Raw genomic sequence first — 22789 nt, 5'->3', positions numbered from 1 at the left:
TCGTCAAAGTCTTGGCATTTTACTCTTAGTTGCGATGGGCTACAAGCTGCGCCAAAAGGTCCGTCATTATCGGAGTCGCCATCATCGAGGAAGTGAATAAGCGGGTAAAGCAGGACTTTACTTGGTGACGTATGGATAGGCAGAATTACAGGATCTTATTATCTGCTTTTTAGCGGTTTGAGGAATAGCGGTGGAAATGATCTCTCATATTGTGAAATGGTAGAATGATGCAGTGTCCTCAACGATTTCGCTAACGAGAGCTCTTCCACCGATGATAAAGCTATTGTCGAGGATGGCGTCGCCGTAACTCTTGGATCTGGAATGGTCGTTGACGAGACCATCAACTGAGTCGTCGTCAAACAAGACAGCCACCGTTGACGGTGTGGTCATCGACAGAAGTTTAGATGAATAGGTCTTCTTTGTCAATGTTGCCCTCGTCGTCGAGCTCTTAGTCGATTACGTTGTCGATGAGGTTAAAGCATATTGTTCTCGTGCCGTTGATAGTGTGTGTGGCGATGAGGAACTGTAGTAGGTCGTCGTTGAAGGGACATCGACGAACCGCGTTTGATAGCCTTCACTGTTACAATTGTCGCCAAGGACAGTGGAGACGATGCCATAATCATGGGAGAACTTGGCGAAGTAAAGGTAGGAGTTACAGTCGTCGTCGTTACCGTCAGCAATGCCGTTGAAAGTGGCTTATTCATCACCGTTTTCGTCAACGCTGAATCTAGATTTCTTTTACTCAAAGTTGACTTGTAAATGCCCAAAGTTGGTAGAGTTGCCCCGGGAACCTTACCCCATTGGTTAGGTCATTGCCAGTGTCATTCCCACCAACAAGCTTGTGCCAGACATAAATGTGGCATCTTTAGGTACCCACTTCGGAACACTCCTGGACCTGTTGAAATTCATAAGAGGACTGAACATGCTCTCTGAGATCCGAGAAGAGTGCTAAAGGTCTGGGTCTGCTTTGCATCAAGGACAAAGAAGTAGACTTCATGGGTCATAAAGCTAACCTCCTGTTCAGGTTAAAGGGATACAACAAGCTACAAGAGACCTTACCTGCAACTGTGAAGCTGAATCAATGGCAACTGGACCTGTAATGGACTCTGCCGGCCACCCTGTGGGTCAGTGAGTGCCTCCCATGATGCCTTGGAGGGCTTCAGAAGTGTAATCATGTGGCAGATTGGGACTTGAGGGACTAAATTCAGAGAGTAAAAATCTCTGACCAGGTCAAACCTGGCTGGTGTATACAAGCCACACTCTATTGCAGTCCGCATCAAATTGCAACAAGGTCCTGGACTACCACGACCACTGACTACCATTGACACTTTATGCTTCTTGGCACTAGTTCTATCTAAAACTTTAAACATTTATAGCCCTAGTTTCACTTATTGGGTTGTTATTGTTTTGCTTACAAAATTTTACTCTATTTTTTAATTTGTTTTGGTATTTTTGTTCTGCATTTCAACTTCGGTACTGTTTTAGTAATGCATAAATACTTTACACATTGCCTCTAAATTATGCCTCTCTGCTCTGTGCCATAGCAACCTAGAAGCTGAGCTCAGATTTATTTAGTGACTTTAATGGTTCACCCGGACAAGGATTATCATTACTTGAGTAGGGTCCCCACCACTCAACTAATATTCTCATTTCTTACAACTACAATTCCTTTCACTCCTTTATGGCTGCACTCTGCCACTTTCTGGCTACTCATTCTTCAGCATCTATGAAAAGTATGATAGTATTTAGATGAGCAGTTTATTAGCTGGCACATCCTCTTTTCCAGATTGCAACTTTCCATTCTTTGCTGCCACAGCCAATCAATCTACAAAGATAAATCAACACTCCTGTTGACATAGAAAGGGAAGGGTGCATTGACAAAACGAGGACGTGTTATAAGCACAACCGGGAGAAACAGCTTTTTAAGGCTTGCAGCTCACTTACCCTTCCGGGAAGTGATTACAATGAGTAATGCCACTTTCTATGAAAACAACTGAAGTAGACAAGAGTTTAATGGTTCAAACGGAGGACCCATAAGTTATGTATCTTCAACTGACTGAAGTTTTTAAAGGCTATGTATGTACATTGCTACATTAGTAGGCAGATATTTCCATTTAGGTGTGTAACATGGCTGTGTAGCTGCTTTTAGCTCCTTTAAAAATGTACATGCACTCTTCACAAAGGTGTAGATGGCAAATTCTAAGAGCTCAGACTCCAAATTGTATGATTTAGTGCCCTTAGACTGGGGTGAAGCAGCTAACCTTGCTGCTCTGTGAGATGGTTTGGACATAGGAGTAGCTTTTAGAGGGAATGTATCAACCTCTTTAGATGTACCAAGCACCATGCTGGTCGATTAGAAGCTGTGAGGATTGACTCAATTGGTGCATGCCTCCTTTTCTTAATTAAATTTGGATTAAGCAATAGTCAGGGAAAAGAATAAACAGACATCCCTGACAACATGAACCATAGAGCATTGCCCATGGACTGTTGGTGTGGATACCCCTGGATGTGAAGCTTTGGCATTTCACATTCTTGCATTTGGTAAAGTTGTCTACTGCTTGTGCACCCCTGCGGTGGAAGTACTTTAGAACCTGGGTGTGAATTTCCCATTAGTTTGTCTGTTGAGGTGTTCTGCTGAGTAGGTCTGCAAATTTGGTGTTAACTCCTGGGACGTGTTTCAATATGAGGAAGACATGTAGATGGACAGCATAGTGCCAGTGCATGGACAACTGTGGTGACCGTATACCTGGTTGCATTTATAAGTATCATACAGTGGTATTGTCTTCTGTACGAAATATCACTATTTTGGATGAATAAGGCTAAGAAATGTAGTCAGTGACAGCTTGTGTAACATTAGTTAATGCATACGTATGTGCAGGCACTGTTGCTGTGGAGAACCCTGACCCTGATCTTTGATTTGGTCCATGTGTGCTCCCCGCCCTATGACAGACATCTACGTTGTTGGTCACTTATGGCCTTTGGGTGAATGGGTGGGGATGGGAGAGAAAAACAACCTGCCCAGTAACATGCTCTTGTTCCACCAGTGTATCTATTGTGCTGAACAAAAGGCTCCACCAACACTAGATCTTCCCACCACGCAGCTGCCTCGCAAGGCACTCTTGGAGAGCGATTGCGCCATTGTGCTTTTAGAACCTCTGCAATGCAAGACATCATTCACAACAGTTTCATTATCATTCTCAGTGTCTGAGAACGTGACATCTGGAAAGTCGAAAGCAGCCTCCTGTTGCTGGGATAGGCTTTGTATATCACTGTTTTGTATATACTTTTCAAGAAGTGTAGTGTTTTTTGGGTGTAAAAGTGAGATTTTTGGCATTTATAGTGCACCCCTATGCGTGAAGGTGTGAGATGGCTTACGGAGTATGAGTGAGGCACTGCATTGAGTGGCTGCTCTTTACCAGCCGGTTATCCAGGTATGGAAAGACTTGAATGCCATTGTGTTGAAGATGCATAGCTATAATTGGCAAATATGTGGCAAACACCTGAAAGGCTATTGTGACCCTAAAATGTAGGACAGATAGTGAACTCCACTGAGATAGTGGTGGCTGGTTGGGTGGAGGAGGATGTGGAAGTAGGTATCCTCGAGAACAAGTATCACCATGTAGACACAGAGCAGCAGAATGAAGTCTTGAAGAGAAGTTGTCTTGAAATGATCATATGAGTAATGTATCGATTGGACGTTTGCAGGTAGAGTATAAACTACAATGCTGCATCTTTCCTGGGGATGAGAAGATACAGGGCGTAGATGTCCTGTTTTACTGTGGTGTTGAAGAACAGGTTTGATAGTTCCCTTTTTAAGCAATGCCTGCAACTTCACTTCATGTTGAGGAATACTAAAAAGTGAAGGGGGAAAAAAACAGAATTCCCTTCGGGCTGCATCCAGTCCACCGGTTTGAGGTTGCTTGTGTTTATGTTCAGAGGGGACTTGGCCTGCAGTTTGGGCTGGACCAAGAGATTTGTGCATGGCTGACTTCTATCTTTGGTGCCACGGTGGGAAAAAGAATGATGGCCTGGACTACAGTCCAGAGTAGGTAGTAGTGGCTGAGATTGATTCAAGCAATTCAACCATCACATTTTTAGTTTACTCAGTGTGGCGCGTATGATCAAATCTGGTCCTCTAGCTCACTCTTACATGGGACTCAGGATGCACTCTACTGATGAGGGCCAAACAGGCTAAACCGGATCTGGGGTTGCTTGTATTCCCATTCTGGGGGAACCTAGCCTTCAGTTTGTGCTGGACTGTTCCTATGGGAGCAGGACAAATACTAATTTGCATATGACTGGACCTTATATGAGGCGGATAGTGGCCAAAACAATGATTGAACAGATTGAGGGCCAGAGTAATTAATAGTGGCTGAGATGATTGATGCAGTCCACTCATCACTTTTTTGTTTTCCTCTACACTGCCATCTTGCAGCACAGTAGCTGTTGATGGTCCCAGCAGATGTGCTGGCATGGTGGAATATTTGGTGGTATGAAATTCTAGGAAGCAGCCTTGGGCAATGATGGAAACCACCCACTGGTCCGAAGTTACAACCTTCCTCTGTAGAAGGTACTACTTGATATGTTGAGTGAGAAGTGTTATGTGATCGAAGTGGGTGGAATTATGGAAGGTCATTGGTTGGAGGACAGAGAAGCCCTTGTTTAGGGCACTTCTGGCTTTTCCAAGGCTGTTGCTCTAGTATGTGCGTCTAGAGTATGGTTAGGATGACCTTGAAAAAGCTGCTGCAACTGGTAAGGGGGGCATATAGTTGTGGTAGCTGATTTTGCTGCTCCCCACGTCTGCTGAATACAAATTCTCAACCTTGATTTTGAAGGGCATCCATGGCATTTGCTGTATCCGTTTCCTTTTTTTTTTATTTTATCCAACATGGAATCAACCCATATCCTGAAAAAGTGTTGCTATCAAAAGGCAAACAAATAGGGTGCTGATGTGCCTCTGCCAAAAAACCCAGTTGTAGCAGAATGCTGCGATCGTTTGCTCTTTATGTTGCATCAGCAACATCTAGGGGGCACCAAATGTTTGCATTAGCAATTATTTTTCCTTCCTGAAGACTTTCCTTTCCTTGCTTTATATGTTGTCAGGAAGGTGCTTTACTACTTTCACCATTTCTTTCCACTTCAATCTGTCATACCTTGAGAGCAGAACACAGTTCACAATAGGACACTGCATAGCAGCTTCCAGTCATCCTCTTCCCTACGGCATTAATTATCTTGCTTTCTTTGTTGGGTGGAAGCTGCAGCGGACCATTCAGGAAATCCTTCTTGCCTGCTGCATATGCAACCAGTGAATCTAGTGGCACATGATCTTTAGTATCAATTGGGTCGAGGTGCAGGCTAGCACTTTTTTCTTCTATAGGTGTGATCACCCCAGCTTTGACAGGCTTCTTAAAGTTTTCCCTTGGGTATCTGGGTATGGCCCTTAGTATTGGTAAAAACTGAACTGACCTCTCAGTGTCTCAATGAGAAAGCCCTCGTCCTCTTCCATTACATGAAGAAGCTGGACCTGGTGGTGGTCTGCAACACACTGGATAAGTGCATAGCATGGTCATCAGGTGGTAATGGCTTGACCACAAATGGTGTCAAAGATGGGCCTTCTAAGGGATCCCCATTCTCATCATGCCAAGGGTAGTCTCCCTCATTTGCTGGAATTGGGTACCTATATCGGTCTGGCTGGTCTACAGCAGGGTGCAGGCCTGACATTGTATGCATAGACTAAGCTAGGTTTGGATACGATGAAGGGGATGTTGCATATGGTGATGTGGGCTCTGCAGGTGGCTTCTAGTTCGGACTAGAAAAAGCCCTGAGCTCTTTAAAACGGTCTCCTAAGATGTTAAGTAGCACTTTCTTGCCTTCGGATAAACAGTTTCAAGTGGCTGTGCCAGAATGTGGTCGGAGAAAAAATCATTATAGAGGATTCTCTGCCGTACATCAGGATGCTTGCTACGACTCTTTTCTAGAGGTGGTTTGCTCTGGGTCAAAGCCAAGACTGGCTTCAAGGTCACCCTTGAAGTCAATTTCAGTTCTGAAGTGGGCTGTGTATGCCATCAGGTCGAGACTGGATGCATTGGCATAGAGTTTCAACCTCAGGGGTGCATAGATTTTCCAGTACCAAGGATACCTCATGATGCTGGGGCTTAGGTGCTTCAGAACCAGTGGGTGGCACAGACTGATGAGGCCTCTATGGAGGCATTCCTAGGCTGAAAGCTTGGCAATCAGGGTAGTTCACTGTCCTGGGTCTGAGGCTCATTTGGAAGTTGAACCGTAGAAGGAAGATCCTGAGTGTGTGGTGCATGTGAAAGTCTAGATGTGGTCTTTGTCCTCAGAGTGAGTTTTGTTGAAAACCCTGGAGAAAAAAGATCTCTGGACACAGAGATGTTAGAAGACATGTATTCTACACCCCACTATGGGTTCCCAGACTACAATTAGTAAGTTTCCTCAACTTCGTTGATGCCATGTATGGACAGTGGCTTGGGAGAGTCTGGACACTATCTTATGTGTCCCATGTCTACTCCTTCAGTGCTGTATGGTGTCTAGCACCTAAATGTTTTACAAGCCAAAAAAGCGGACTCGTTGTCATTCAGGAGACAGAGGTTATGGATCTGATGCTGGCCCAACAACAGGAACGTACCACTGCAGTTGGGGAGAAATTTAAATGGTGTTTTCTCCATACCCTTGATCCACACAAGTCATTCTCATACCATGGGCCCCCATTCTTCTTGATCAGACTCCCCTCCAGAGTGATTCACAATCATACGAGGCTCCTCAAGCAGCCAACAGTTGCACCAAGATCTCATATGTGGCAAATGTTTCCTGGTACCTTGGCACAGAATTCCTTTATTTCTAGGTGTGTGTAGTGCGGCAGACCAAAACCAATGGCGGAAAAAACAATCTAAGGTAAAGACTGTGTCCTGGTGTTCTTTGGGATTTTCAGGGACAATATCATGAGTCACCTAGCAATGGAAACCTCTTCTTCAACAAACCAAAAAAAATAACTTAAAATACCAGCACCCAACACTAGATGCATAGGTGTCCACATTGTGTGATCTACAGTAGCACATACTCCAAATCTGGATGTTTCTACATTAGCATTTGTTCCCAACAAGGTTACATAAAACGTGCATTGGTTAGTTTCTAAACTCCTTATTGTCAATGCTCCCAGCGTTTAAGTCCTTAAAAAATGATTAAAGAAGGAAACAATAGCAGGGGAACAGGGTCATATGGCTTGGTCCAAAATGGGGTGGCATGGTGAGCAAAAGAACAATAGATTAAACCCAGTCCTGTGACTGAGGGTGAGTGGACAGGGTATGCCCAGTGCTGGACCTTGCTTGCTGTGCCGCTGGATTCAAGCTAGTCTGGCTGATGAGGGGTTAAACAGGAGATAAAAACTGATTTTATGCAAATCAGCAGCCATTGAAACTATTGCCAACATCAAGACAACAACCTCATGCCACATGATTACTTTGATCACCGCTACCTCATCCCTCCCCTTACTTCATGCCAATTCATCTACTGTCATATTGCAAATTCTTAGGGTTTTACAGTGAATGGGTACAGTTATACACTGAAAACGTGTATGGTGGATGTCGCAAAAAACACATTACACCAGCGGAACACACCTGTATGCTTCTTGACCTGACACGCTTGGTACTTGAGAACAACGTCTTTCTACACAATGGTAACTGGTACCGCCAGTGCCAGGGTGTAGCTATGGGTGCAACATTTTCTCCATCATATGCCAATTTGTATATGGGACAGTTTGAATCAACACATCTGTGGTACAAATGCCCAAAACACATCACCCAGCACATTCTCTACTGGGGCAGATACATTGACGACATTTTAGTTATCTGGACGGGTAACGCCTCGGACCTCGACACACTAATCCAACATCTTAACACTAATGATTTCAACTTAAAATTCACACACAAGGTGGACCGCACCCAAATCGATTTCTTAGACCTTCTCCTCTATATCACTAATCATAGGATCACCTCTAGACTATACAGGAAACCAACTGCGTGTAACTCTATCCTACATGCGCAGAGCGCTCACCCACTGACACAAATCAGAGCCATTCCCTATGGGGAAATGATCAGAGTTCGACGCAACTGTACCGACCCCGACATCTTCAAACAAGAACTTAACATACTGACACATCGCTTCCAAGCCCGGGGGTATACCAAGGAATTAATTTCCACTGGAATTAAACGCATTTCTTCCAAAGATCAACACTCGCTTCTCATCAGGGGCTCCAAGAGACCACCCAGAATACCCAACAAACGTCCTATCTCCTTCATTACTCAATATAGTCCCGCCAGCAAAACCATACTCCGTGTCCTTAGGAAACATTGGCATCTACTACTACTGGACTCCTGTCTCAAGAGCTATATCAACAACTCTCCAACCATGACTCACAGCAGGGGACGCACACTCAGAAACATACTGTGCCCCAGCTTTCTTATGCCCCTCACACAGATACACTCCTCCACTTGGATGCCTAGCAAACCAAAGGGTTTCTTTAAATGTGGAAACTGCATTTCGTGCCAACTGGCTCTCAACAAGATCACTTTGTTCACATACAATACGAGCGTTACTCATAAAATCATGAGCTTCATTAACTGTAACACGAGATTTTCTGTCTACTGTTTGATTTGTGTGTGTGGACTGATTTACGTTAGCAGCACGATACGCCCTTTGAAGGAACGGATACAAGAACACGTGAGAGCTATTAGGAACTTCAACAGCACATACCCAAAGGCCGTCCATTTTAATACTATGCATGGCGAGAGGGATTTGATTAACATTAGGTTTCACGGTATCGCCCAGGTCACTGGTTCACCCAGACTGGGGGACAGAACCAGGGACTTACGTAGATGTGAGGCAGGTTGGATTCTTAAACTTCGTGCAGTAGAGCATGGGCTAAACACTGACCACGAACTGCATTTCTTCCTCACCTAGCTTCTTGACGCTTGCCTTTTAGCTCCACGCCTATTCAATGTATTTGAGCGTAACTACTCATTTTATATGTAACATGCATTTCAATGTGTATCAAACTACTGCTGTATGTACCTTGTACATGTAACCACATTTCTACATTCCTTATATGATTATGTGTGTTCAAGGTGGTTTTCAATTACGCCTACATTGTATTATGCATAATGTTATGACGTATATTTCTGCTAAAAAAATTCTTTCAGGTTAGCTGTCAACCCTCACTCCGGTGACGCTCTTGCCACATTATTTGAAGCATGATACTTTAGGTTACATAGACTGGTGTATCATAACTCACTTATATTCGGTGAGTTATCCTTTCTTCACTTTCTGGGTTTCTTTTCTCTGTTTACATAGGGATTTAGGGCTATCAAATCCCGTGAATTCTTGAGCTCTCCTGTGACACGGCCAAACTTTTTGCATTTCTTTGACTGCTCTCGACCCCACCATTACTTATGGCCGCCATCATTTTTCATACACCCGGCGCTTACTGAGGACGCTATGTCCGCTGAGTCCTCCCTGCACATTTTTTAACACGCTCTTCACATTCACTACGTGCGGAGCACGTACACCACAGACATATGCTTTTCGTACAGAATACGAATTTAGCATTCCGCTGAGTATACCGCTTGGGTTACTAGCGTTACATACCTTTGTTTTCAGTTTATTTACATCACTAATAGATGGCCGCTTCCGTTTTACCCAACATCGGCTCCACTTGCAGCGTAGTCCTCCCTCTATGTTAATGACACGCTCCCACATAAATATGCGGGGCGTTTAAGACGGCAGACGATTCACTCCGTACAACAGACGAACCGAGCCCTATTTGTGAGGTATGTTCGCCCTTTTCACTAGCTTCTCAGACTCGTATGGCTTTCTACTTGCCCCCCTCTATCCGCTTTCACCATTCCAGCGCGCTTACGAACTCGGTTGCCTAATATTTACTCGTTACTGGCACTACTTTGGATCTCCTATACGCACCTTAGATCTTCTTATCTCCGTCTCTTTCCTCTACATTTACCACCCGGCACCCTATACTTGAGAGTACACAGCTCAGTGCAGTTACTTGTAACATGTGGTGTGTTCATGCCTTCCCAATTTTTAAACTGAATACGGGTTTGAACTCACTATAGTTCGCACTATTGGTTCTCCGTTACTTTTTTCATTATCTCCGGACTTCCTGATTATCAACTAACGCATGCCTCATTTCTCCGCACCTCGTTTCCGTATTTACTCGTTACTGGCACTTCCTTGGATCTCCTATACGCACCTTAGATCTTCTTGTCTCCGTCTTTTTCCTCTACTTTTACCACTCGGCACCCTACACTTTAAAGTACACAGCTCAGTGCAGTTACTTGTAACGCACCTCCTATCCGTAATCACACACTTGGTTCTTACCACTGACCTACCCCTTCTTGGAGCTCTTTGGTCTATACCGCCCTGCGTCTTTCCTCATTTAACTTGTGTCACCTCTGACCTATGGTTAAATGCTTATCACTAACAACATCCCTCTACCAGGCCCCGTTTCCTTTCCCCAAACCCCCCCTTAGTGCTTTAGCGTTACTGACCTTGGCTCTCTGCAAAATTGTTACTGTTTATACCTTCTGTATATACCCCACCTCAGACTGCTTCTACTTTTTAGGGATTCGTTTGGAAGCTTATCAGGGCTTCCTTGCCCCCCTTCTTCGACGACTGGAGACATTACACTCAACTTACCTGATCCAGTTCTCTCTCACCTACTTATCTACATACCAACCATGTTCGTACTTTCCCTGGCCGTCCTGGCCCAGGTATGTTACCGAGTGCAGGAACTCACAGTGGTTTTCACCAACCACCGCCCTACACGGTATTTTCTCCTCCTACCAGCTCTAGTCACTTAGATGTCACGTCTCTTGCCGTCTTAACACCCGCGGTGTGGTGTTTTTTTCACTATACATCGCCGGGGTTATTTTACACTACAACTTAACACGCAACTGTCTGTACTTTTTATGCTTTCTATTTTTCACTGGGTAAGCTTGGATGTCCCATTCACTTCCTCTTCTTTCCCCTCTCACCTCGATTTTGTTAGAATACACACTTTGAACATTTAGTCTGCCATGCCAATCACTGTTTGTTCACTAGCGTGTGCAGTTTCACACATTTTTTTATTAGCGGAGCACGAGCACAACTTATCTCTCGTACTTGGTTATACGCTTAGCAGTATACGACACTTAGTATGTTTTATTGTTTTACAGCCTTGATAAAGTCACTTGTGTGACGAAACACGTGTTGGCTGTCTCTCTACACAAATGAAAAACTCATCTATGACAAACGCTAAGGATTAAAGACTTTGACCAACACCAACTTTGAATCAGTGTTTTCTTCTCCGCTTCTGGATCCATCCACATAGGGATACAATTTCCCACTGATCTAACCGGATTATACTCTTCTGAGTGCCTGGTCACTCTGCAGCAAACACCAGCGGTTATAATAAATGCGTATCTGAATCCTCCGACCCTCTGCTCACAATGTGATGCAAGATTTGATTTACAGCTTCTCTGTCCCCATGACTAAACAGAAATGTTTCATTGACTACCTTCCACTACAGGGAATGATCTGTTGCCCCCATCCGCACCTCAGTGGTTGTTTATGAGTTTCGATGTGCACTATAGATAATCTATTGCTGTGTACCCTTGTGAGGTAGGTGACACATTCCCCTGCAGGCCTTGAAAAAATATTTAAAATGTTACTAGACCTGCAGGTCAAATAACTTATATCATCTCCTCGACCTAACTGTAATACTTGACCCATAAACGGGTCTCAAATTGTGTGCTCCTAGGCATATAGTTCACAGAGTCACCTTTTTCTTTATTCTCACATGCGATTGCACCTTCAAATATGTGAGCTCAGCATTTCTGCAGTACAAAAAACCTCTTTTGTTTGATTAAGTAGACTAAAGCTTGCTGCATGTATCACAAGAATCTAGTCTACATATAGGGGACACATGACCCATGACTTGCTTTTAGTTTACTAAGAGCACTACCTTCAGGGCAGGGGCATTTCTCAGTTTGTTTAAACACTCCTTTTTAATAAATATATTTCTAAACCATGATGTGGTCGCATATTGTCATCTACATACAGTAAATTTCCAAGAAATGTCCAAACACCTTTCTACTAACTTGCAGTTTTACTGATAAAACTATAGTGTATTAATAATCTGTGAAAATTGGGTTTCAGAAAACATGTCCTTTGCACATCAACACGTAAATTACTCTGATTTGTTTTCATCCTAATAAAATGTTTTTCATCACACAGAAATACAAAAAACGGGCTTTCACAACTACTGAAATATATTTTGAAATGTTTGTACAGTTGACTTAGTCATTTAAATGGTGTGTGTTAGGAAAAACCTGACACCCTATAGCCTTTTATTTTACACTCTAAACAGCAGGCCACACAGTTCACCTTACAAAGTCCTGAAACACTGCAGTCACAAGGAAAATTAATTGTAACACAAACTGACTTTTGACCCCCGTCTGTGAACACAGAGCAAATGTGACATAAGTTTTAAAGGTATCTGTTATTGCCCTTCCACTTTCTGAATGAACAGAACATCTAGTCTTTGTCAACTCGCCAGAAGGGGAGAGTAAGTCATAAAAATAGCTTGACCTGATCAAACATGACTCGCCACAGCGAGTGGTCGAGTAGATTTTTCAAGCCCTGCCTACATTTCATCAATTGCCCCTCCCCCATCAACCCCCTGCCCCAACCCCCAAAAGCTCCAAGTAACTTTTTTTATGGTTTGCTGTTGCCCTTCATCTGGTTGACTCCTGCTGGGCAGGGATGTGTGGTAGACAGACTAGGAACCACCTCCACTAAGGTGGGCTACTCGGCAATGGAGCTGGTGCTCGACCCTGAAATTAAAACCGGATTAGCTCTGTGGCTTGTCAGAAATCTTTTTCCCATCTTTCCTACCAGAGTTCTGTTTTCAGGTTCCATGTAATCCCTCTCACTCAGTATCCTACAGGGAGTGCCCTCCTTCTCATAATGGGAACTCCTTTGTGTTCATGCTTCCTTCTTCTCTCTGGGGTACCCTTTTTATAAGAAAAAAACAAAAAAAAAAACATTCCACATATGGAGCTAACACACAGTATATGTTCTCAGATGTATGGTACTGATCAGGATTTAACTGGTTGAGAGGTTTGGAAGCATATAAGCCATATACCCTCGATAAGGTGCCTCATCTGTTTCACCATCTTCTCCACTGTAGGTGAGACATTCCACTGCTTGTTCTGCCTCTACACCTTTGCCCAATATAATCTTGTATTCCCTCAGGAACTGATTGGCTTTCCACTGCACCTCATTGCTCATTCTGCCACACTAGTCCCTCAGCCCCACTGCGCATTGAGGCATTCCACTGCCCACTCAATCCCCTAACACTTGCATTGTCTATGACTTTGCGACGGTGAAATGGCTCCGTACCATTCTTTAAGAAGATGTAGAGTAGAATGATGCGGATCTTGTCGTACGGCTTCACTTTCACATCCAAAAGGATGGGGACAATGATCTTCATGGGGTCCTTGATCTTCTCACCTTCAGAGTCCATCCCCATAGCCAGGTCCTGTAGGGAAATGATTTACTGTTTAATGTCATCCATCCAGCTTCAAACAGAAACCAATAGACTCTTTCAAACTACAATTAGTGGTGCTGGTGTCAGGAGGGCCACTGGGAATAATAAGGGAGAGTCAGAGTGGCAAGTGGTTAGATCAGAGTGGAGACCAACAGTGTGCATTTGTTCCTCATGCTGGTCATGACTGGGAGAAACAGAGTTAATAAATGTGTCTCAGACTGTCAGCCACACCTCTGCCCCACATGAGGAACTAGCATCGCCCAGGGGATGATTTTGAGTAAGAGATGACATTTGTGTTTCATCTCATCAAGGAAATAGAGAAAATGGGAGGATGTGGGCAGGAAGCTGGAAAACGTGTACAAGAGAATACATTAGGTAAATGCTGAAACATCCTAACATCAGGATAACAAATGCCCTGGGTAACCAAAAAAATATTCAAAGTCAGGAGCAAGTGACTACAGGTCTTTATAAGACGTACAGAAATTAACTGAGAAGTCTCTTGAGGAGCATGGCATTCTGGGACTGTGCTCAGGCAAGTACTAACATTTTAAATGGTACTCATTTTGACAGAGGGAGGTATTAAAGTTAAAATTCCATTTTCAAACAAGTTCAGGAATCTCTTTCATAGGGAGAATTTTTTCCCAACAGGTATAAATTCACACAAAAACAGTACAAGAGAAGCAGTAAGACTCAAGAAGAGGAGCAACCACAAAGGAGACCAAATGAATATGTGAATTTACAGATTCAGAACTGAATGGGAACCTTAACGGGTCATGGAAGATTGAGCAGTGAGTGGGTGAGAACAATTTATTAGCAGCATATCTCCAAGTATTTGCAAGGAATGCATACTAACAAATGACAATCTGCTTTAGGCTAAAACAACATTGGAGACATGTCCGCCATACTGCATTCTGTCATAGCTATAGTATTATTTCTAGTGTCACCAGTTACATTGGTTTAAAGTGTGAACATACCTGTTCCACCCCACACAGCTTCTCCACTGTCCCCTTAAAGTGCTTCATGCAATCTTCTGCAAGGTGCAAGTGTGTGGAGTACTGCAGGGAGAGAACAAAGGCAATTTGTCGCCGTTAAAGATACACTGTGGTGCTTCAGAAGAACAAAAAACATCAACAGGATTGGTAAAGTCAAGTTACTACTGTCACCAGACTTTCAGTAGCTGAGATAAGCTTCCCACGATTCCATCTGCTGAGATTCCATCCTTTATCTGTAATATCCATGTTACTTGAGCTTTGTAACTACACCACAGTTGTTGCTAACGGTCTGCTAAGTACTATCTTGGGATTTTTTAGGTGTTAAAAAAAAAATCCACTGAACAGAACGAGGAGGTGGTAGGGCAGTGAAGAATCTGCGAGTATCCACCTGAAAGAGGGTTACAAAAGGTCAGTAACTTCTTCCGACGGATGCTTCTAACCACAGATCCTTCACCTTAGAACAGATACCAAAGCAGTACCTCTGAAAGGAGGAAGGTCTGTAGATTGGATTCAAAAAGTGTTGTAGAACCGAGCAGGCAAAGTGTCTACCCTGCCAGACCTTGGTTTCAAGGCAATACTACTTTGTGAATGTAGGTGTTGATGCCCATGTCGCAGCCTGGCAGATATAAAGAACGTGCATCCCTCTTGTCAACACAGTGGAGGCAGCCTTGGCCGATGGGGCTGTCAGACCTTCCGGGGCTTGTTCTTGGCCAATGCATGGCAGACCTTAATGCAGAAGACTATCCACTTTGATAAGCCCTGCTCAGCACAGCTTTCCCTTTTTTCGCCTCCAATAACCCCATAAAAAGTTTATTGCCCACTCAATGAACTTTGGCATAATCTATGAAAAAGCTTTCAGGGGCGAGGGGTAGTAAAAATGCTCGCTGAGTGAAGGATTACCCACCATAGAATGAAGTAATGATTAGATGAAATGGAAGCCTGGGTGCTCAGCAACAACTGGTCTGTGAGAAACGTGTTGTAGGGTGGTTGCACTGAGTGTCTGTAGTCACTCACACGAACAGCTGATGTAATTTCAGGGAGGAAGACAGTCTGCAAGGTCAAAAGAGTAAATGGGAAGCTATCTACTGGCTCAAATGGCAAACATAAGGAATGTCAAGACCAAGTTAAGGTCCCACAGTGGCATCACCAATGGACTGAAAGATAATGTGTGGAAAACCTGTGATAAATCTCATCACAACAGGTGGTTTGAACAGGGATGGTTGGCCTGGAAAACACAGAAAGGTGAAAAGGGCAAACAAATAACCTTTTACAGTGCCTAATGCAAGGTCTGGGCTAACAACAAAACAAATAAAAGGACAATTGACAGCTTTGCCTGTAAATGGTCTCTGTTCCAGGTAACGCACCAGTTCTCAAATGTGTCCTAGCGCTGGGCAAAAAATGGATTTCGTGAAATCCCGAGAATAACATACACCACCTTAGTTGGCAAATCAGATGCAGTCAATTGCTGCCACTCAATCTCCAAGCACGGATGTCTAGGTTGCGTAGATTCACGTGACAGCCAATGTTGCTGAGACAGTAGGTCCTGCCAAAAATCTGATCAGAATACAGACGTTCACGTTGAGGAACTGCACTGACCTCCTGGTCAGCGTATGCTGCCCCCCTGCCTCCTCTGACTGCTGCTGCCTCTGCCTTTTGCAAGGGATGAACGGAGAGCCTCCTGACTCTCAGTTCAAGGCCCTCCTCCACCCACAGGCTCGTCCCTGCGTCTCATCCCTAGCTGTCTAGTGGCCACCACAAGTAAGTATTTTCTCTCTGTCGCTCTTTCTGCCTTTTTTCACTCGTTTTTTTCCCCCGCTCTTCCTTTCCTCTGCCCTCCTCCCGCGCCGCTCTGGCCTCACCCCCCTCCCCGGTGAAGCACCTTCCCCGCCCCCCTTCTTAATGGCAGACGCAGCGCTGTGAGAGGGCAACTGCACTGACCTCTTGGTCAGCACCTGCTGCCCTCCCCAGCTCCTCTGGCTGCTGCTGCCTCTGCCTTTTGCCTGGGACAAACTGAAAGCCTCCCTATTCTCAGTTCGAGGCCTTCTAACACCCGCAGGCTCATCCGCATGCATCATCCCTGGTGGTCTAGTGGCCATCACAAGTCAGTATTTTCTCTCTGTCGCTCCTTCCAACTTGCTTTTTCTGCCTTTTTCCACTTGTTTCCTTTTCTTTTCCATCTCTCTTCCTTTCCTCTGCCCCCCTCCAGCGATACTGCAGCCCCGCCACCCTCTTCCCGGCGAAGCTCCTTTCCCGCCCTCCCGCCTCCCAGCTGACCGCCAATCACTGGATCACCAAATGTGTCGCCACTCTAGCCCCCCTCCGGCTGACATCGGCCAAACACGTAACTAAAAAAAGCCAGCTGGTTCACCACCGAACTCCAAGAATCAAAGCATACCCGCAGATGTTTAGAGAAAAAATGGAGAAACAGCTAAGCCAGAGAAGACCTCGCCTCCTTCAGAGCCGCAACTGCCGCCCAACACTAAAACATCAAGAACGCAAGGAAGGACGCACTCTAGGATCGCATCAACTCCTCCACACACAACTCTAAAGAACTCTTCTCAGTCATCAATAAGTTCACAAATCCCCCCCTCCAAAGCCACCAGCATCCCTCCTTCACAGGACCTCTGTGAAAAACTCACCACCTTTTTCAACCACAAGATCCAGGACATCCACGACAGCTTCCTCCTGGAAAATCCTGGCACCAGAACCTGTGACCGACCCACCCACCCAGACCATCCACAGTTGCCCACGCTCACCACAGAGGAAACAGTCAGCATCATGGACAGCACCCACTCTGGAGCCCCCACGGACCCCTGCCCACACCACATATACATCAGAGCCAGCACATCCATCGCCCGAGCTCCGAAACACAATGAACTGCTCCATCAACACTGCACCTTCTCAGAGGGCTGAAATATGCCCGCTCCTGAAGAAACCTTCGGCCGACCAGTTAGAACTAAAGAATTTCCAGCCCATCTTGCTGCTACCCTACCCCGCTAAAATATTGGAGAATGCAATCATTGCACAACTATGGAATTTCATCGAGGCCAACAACTCCCTGGACAGATCCCAGCAGTCTGGCTTCCGCAGCAACCACAGCACGGAGACAGCCCTCCTGGGAGCCACCAACGACATTCGATTACTCCTAGAATGCGGCCACACCGCAGCGCTCATACTCCTCAGCCTCTCAGTAGCCTTTGAGACTGTCTCCTACAGCACCCAACACACCAGACTCCACATCATAGGAAATGGGAATCTTCCCTGGAATGGATCCACTCCTTCCTCTCCGGGAGGACTCAGAGGGTCAGACTCCTGCCCTACACATACAGACCAACAGGAGTCAACTGCGGAGTCCCCCAAGGATCCTGACTGAGTCCCACACTGTCCAACGTATACATGGCCCCTCTCGCAGCCATCGTCAGAAGCCATGGTATGGACATCAGGTCACATGCCGATGAGACAACTCATCATTTCCCTCACCGAAGACCCGGACATGGCCAAAAGGAACTTACATTCAGGAATGGAAGCCGTAGCCACCTGGATGAGAGAGATTGCTTCAAACTCCAGCAAGACTCAGCTCATCATCTTCGGAAACGCCACCTCAGCTTGGTATGACTCCTGGGGGCCCACATCCCTAAGCGCCCCACCTGCACTGACCCAGCACGCCCTCAACCTAGGCATCATCCTTGACTCCTCCCTATCCATGACCCGCCAGGTAAAGTCAGTCGCCTCCTCCTGCTGGCACACACTCTGCAAACTTCGGAAGATCTTGAGATGGATCCCAGCAGGCTGTCAGAGGACAGACACCCACGCCTTCGTCACAAGCAAACTCGACTATGGCAACACCCTCTACGCTGGCATCTCGACTAGAAACATAAAAAAACTACAACTCATCCAGATGGCCACTGCCAGACTCACCCTGGACCTCCCACGCCGAACACATCTCCCAGCACCTTCGGACCCTCCACTGGCTCCCAGTTGAGAAATGAATCGCCTTCAAGCTACTCACCCACACGTACAAGGCCATACTTAACACAGGACCAGCCTACCTGAACCACTGAGTCTCTTTCCACACCCCCGCCAGATACCTCCGCTCTGCCCAGATGGCCCTGGCCACCATCCCTTGCATTCGTAAAACCACTGGCGGAGGACGATCCTTCACCTACATCGCAGCAAAAAGCTGGACCAACCTCCCCCTGCACTTCAGACAAAGCCCATCGCTCACCATCTTCAGGAAGAACCTCAAGACGTGGCTCTTCAGATGAGGCCCCTCCCATCCCCCCCAGCGCCTTGAGACTCTCACAGGTGAGTAGCTGCACTTTACAAAAACTGATTGATTGATGAGTGCCGGGTACTGCATTCTCCTGGCCCAATTCAGGACTCCAGGATGACTTAGTTTTGGTCGCTTTTGATCTCCATCAGAACTCGGGGCAAGAGTGGAAGTGGCAGGAAGGCGTACAGTAGTCTCCTCTTGTGGAAACTCCCACTAGCAAAATTGTTGATATGCGTGTTCTCAACAGTGGCAAAAAGACCTAGCTAGGGTTGCTCAGACTGGTTGCAAGACCTGCATGACTTTGGGATCTAATTTCCATTTGTGATCTGGCTGACGACTCGTGTTCAGTTGATCTAGAAATAGTGGCTAGCTGTTGGAAAAGTTGCAGTCAGTGAACCATCACTGCAGATCTCGAGCTGCTTCTCCTGCGATCAGAATGGTGTGGAAAAGGCAGCCTTTTCATTCGGACTGCGAAGCTTCACTGAGCAGGGCTCGAAAAATCTACTCAACCACTCGCTATGGCGAGTCATTCTTTTTTCTTAGGTCGAGCTATTTTTAGGACCTTCTGGCGAGTTGACAAAGAACAGATGTTTTGTTCAGTCAGAAAGTGAAAAACAGGCCTTTAAATCATGTTCTTGTTGCATTAGCTCTGTGTTCAGAAACAGAAGTCAAAAGTCACTTTGTCTTTTTCCATTCTGACTGCAGAGTTTCAGGACAGTAAAGGGTGACCTGCTGTAAAAACTGTGAAATGAAAGGCTAGGTAGGTTTTTTCCTAACACACAACATTAAAATAACTAAGTCAACTGTGCATTCATTTTCAAAATACATGTCAGTAGCTATGAAAGACCATTTTTTGTTCTTCAGTGTGATGAAAAAAATATTTTAATAGGATGAAAACAAATAAGAACACTTTACTTGGTGTTGTGCAAATGAAAACCCAGTTTTCACAGATTATTAATACACTACATAGTTTTATCAGTAAAGTTGCAAGTTAGTGGGAAGGGTTGTGGACATTTCTTGGAAATTTACTGTCTGTAAATGAGTGTGCTACCACATCATGCTTTAGTAAAATGTTTACTGAAAGTGATGTTTAAACATAAACCGGGAAATCCTTCTGCCCTGAAGGTAATGCTATTAGTAAACTAAGGCAAGTCACAGATCATGTGTACCCTATATGTGGGCTAGATTCTTATTATACATGGGTCAAAGATTTAGGGCCAGATATACAATGTTTTGGAGCTGGGCAGCGCCGCAAGCTTTCTTGCTGCGCAACCCTGTGTCAAAACAAATGGGGAGGAATGTGCAGAATCTACGAGATGCAAAATGCAGCACACATAAAAAGATTAAAAACGGGGAGAAATAAAGATTTCTCCCCATTGTGTCACTTCTATGCCACCCCTGGCGTGGCGTAGGGTTTTGAGGCATTCCCAGTTTTACAAAACCCTGTAAATCTGGGAATACGACAAAATCCGTGGGTGTTGCGTGGAAATACCCACACAACATCCATGGAAATGCCTCATCAACACAAAGTAAAGTAATGTAGTGACTTGCGCTTCGTTGCCTTACTCCTTATCTACACAAGGCCATGTAAAGCCAGGCAAAGTGGCTTTGCGTGGCCTTGTAGAGATGGGACAGCAGCCTGCGGCCACTGCGTCAAAAAAAGTGACGCATAGGTGGGGCTCGCCACTTGTAAATCTGGGCCTTAGTCTATTTAACCAAACAAAAGAGGGTTTTTTGTACAGCAGAAATGCTGAACTCACATATTTTAGGGTGTACTCTTATGTGAGTCTGAAGGAAAAGGTGACTCTGCATAATAAAATATTTGCATAGGATCACACAATCTGAGATCCATTTATGGGTCAAGTACATTATAGTTAGGTCAAGGAGATTATTCAAGTTACTCGACCTGCAGGTCTAGTAACAATTTTATGATTTTTCAAGGCCTGTTGGGGGGCAAGCATGTGCCATCTGGCGTGCTTGACAAGGATGGAAAGAAGCCTCAGTGACACCCTCCCAGGATTCGTGAGAGAGTCTGAAATATCAAGATTATAGCTCAGATGCTCTGGACTCATTGTCGAAAGGGGGGAAACCTTGAACTGTACTGTATCCAGGACTGCCCCAGAGAATGAAAGTTTGAGAGGGAATCTGATCACTTCGGCTCATTTATGGTAAAACCCAACAATATCAAATATCCAGCATCGCCTAGAGGTGGTCCACACCTGACTGCAGCGAGCCTGCCTTCGGCAGTCAGTCATCAAGCTAAGGAAATACAGCAACTCTAGGGGGTACCTCTGTAGCAGAATGGACAGATAGTCTTCTAAAATCCATTCTACTGAGGGAGGGATATTGGGCAGGAATGAAAGAAAAGATAGGGCGCAACCTTTTTTGAATAATTTGTAAGACCCATTTGTCAGATGTGATAGATTGCCAACCCTTAAGGATGTGCCGGATCCTGCCTCTCATTGGGTGAGCATGCACCAATGAAGGAAAATGACAGTTTTGTTGACTGGTGTAGTAGGGGAGGAGGAGATGGAAGACCGGTACTCTTATTGTCCTGCACCTTGCCTGCCAGACCCACATCCACGGCCTGAAAGGACTGGGCTTTCTGTTGCATCACTGTCTAGGATGACTGCCTCAGTCTATATGCCAGCCCTCTGGCGTAGCTTCTAAATTTCCGCAACTAGTTCAGGAATTGTTTGGCAGGGGTCAAAAGCCCAAACAATGTGCTGTCACTCTATGTCTTTAAAGCATTCCAAAGCGGAGACCAACTTCTCACTGAAAAGGTGAGGTCCATCAAAGGGCATGTCTATCAGGCTTAGCCTACATATCGGGGAGCTCTAAGTGGACCTCACCCAGGACAAGTCGCTGAAGGCCCAGACTGGTACCAACCACCCTGCCAAGGCAATCTGTGATACCGAAACCTTATCAGATAACCTTTTTGGTTACATCTTGCCCTTCATGTATCATCTGGGCCAATGAGGCCCCATGAAAGGGAATGGGGTTAATGGCCCCACAGACAGACTATTTACAGACCACAATGACAGACTTGCTGCGGAAAACAAATGTTTGTCAAAGACTCCATTCTTTTAGAAACTCTATCCAGAGAGTTGGATTTCACTTTACTGCACATTAAGGCTCTCTGGAGCGGGTTGTTTGGTTGACAGAATGGAGGTCAACAGGCGCCTGTCTATGATGTCTGGCCACCAGCCTATTCACAGGTGGGCAAGAACATTGTTTTGACGAGGTAGCCATCAGGTTATCTGACAGGGCATCATTAAATGGAAGTAAGGGCTCAGATGTCACTGGCCGTGCCTTGGAGCAGGATCTACATGTAGGATGCAACTTCTTTTTGTGCTTAGCGACATACAGCTTTGCCTCCCAGTTTCAAATTGTTTTTAGGTGCATGAGGGCCCACTTTATCATAGTACTTAAGAATCACGTCCTGTGCCCCACACACACACACCGAGGATCCAGAACTGACATCTGCTTTCTGCAGTTGTGGGATGGTCAGAGTCCTGTCATTTTTGGTGATGATATAGTCCCCTAACACAATTTGAAATGCAAGGGAATTCCAAGAAAAGCTGACAAATTATGGGTGGTGTTCCAGACCTGCACCAGAAGGCGAGGAACGAAAGAAAGTTGGTGCATAAAGTTGGTGCTTTTATGCAGCTTCACACCATCACTTTTGGGGCTGTATGTGGAGCCAATATGGAGCACCACAATGCCAACCAGTGGCAGGGGAGCACTTCTACAAAAAAATCTCCAGATCCAGTCTAGCGCTTGGAGGTGATTCTAAAGTGAGGAATCTGTGGTTGGAATCCAGTAGAAAGATGTTCAGCCGTAAGACCAATAAGCTGAAGGACTCACATTCCAGTTCTGAGACAATTAGAGATTTCACTTGTA

General features: G+C 45.2%; 1 protein-coding gene across 1 annotated transcript in view; it reads right to left on the bottom strand.

Annotated features, from left to right (window-relative positions):
• STXBP2 (syntaxin binding protein 2) overlaps positions 1 to 22789 on the bottom strand; it is a 193394-nt gene that overhangs the window by 29447 nt on the left and 141158 nt on the right. The window contains exons 13-14 of the mRNA XM_069230358.1: positions 14596 to 14676; positions 13474 to 13612 (exon numbers count right to left, since the gene is read on the bottom strand). Of these exons, the coding sequence (XP_069086459.1) occupies positions 13474 to 13612; positions 14596 to 14676 (220 nt within the window). The remainder of the gene's footprint in view (positions 1 to 13473; positions 13613 to 14595; positions 14677 to 22789) is intronic.

The sequence above is a fragment of the Pleurodeles waltl genome, chromosome 4_2, assembly GCF_031143425.1.
Source record: "Pleurodeles waltl isolate 20211129_DDA chromosome 4_2, aPleWal1.hap1.20221129, whole genome shotgun sequence".
In the NCBI taxonomy this organism is placed as follows: Eukaryota; Metazoa; Chordata; class Amphibia; order Caudata; family Salamandridae; genus Pleurodeles; species Pleurodeles waltl.
Note: the sequence above shows the minus strand (reverse complement) of the source record. Positions and strands in the feature narration are given on the sequence as shown.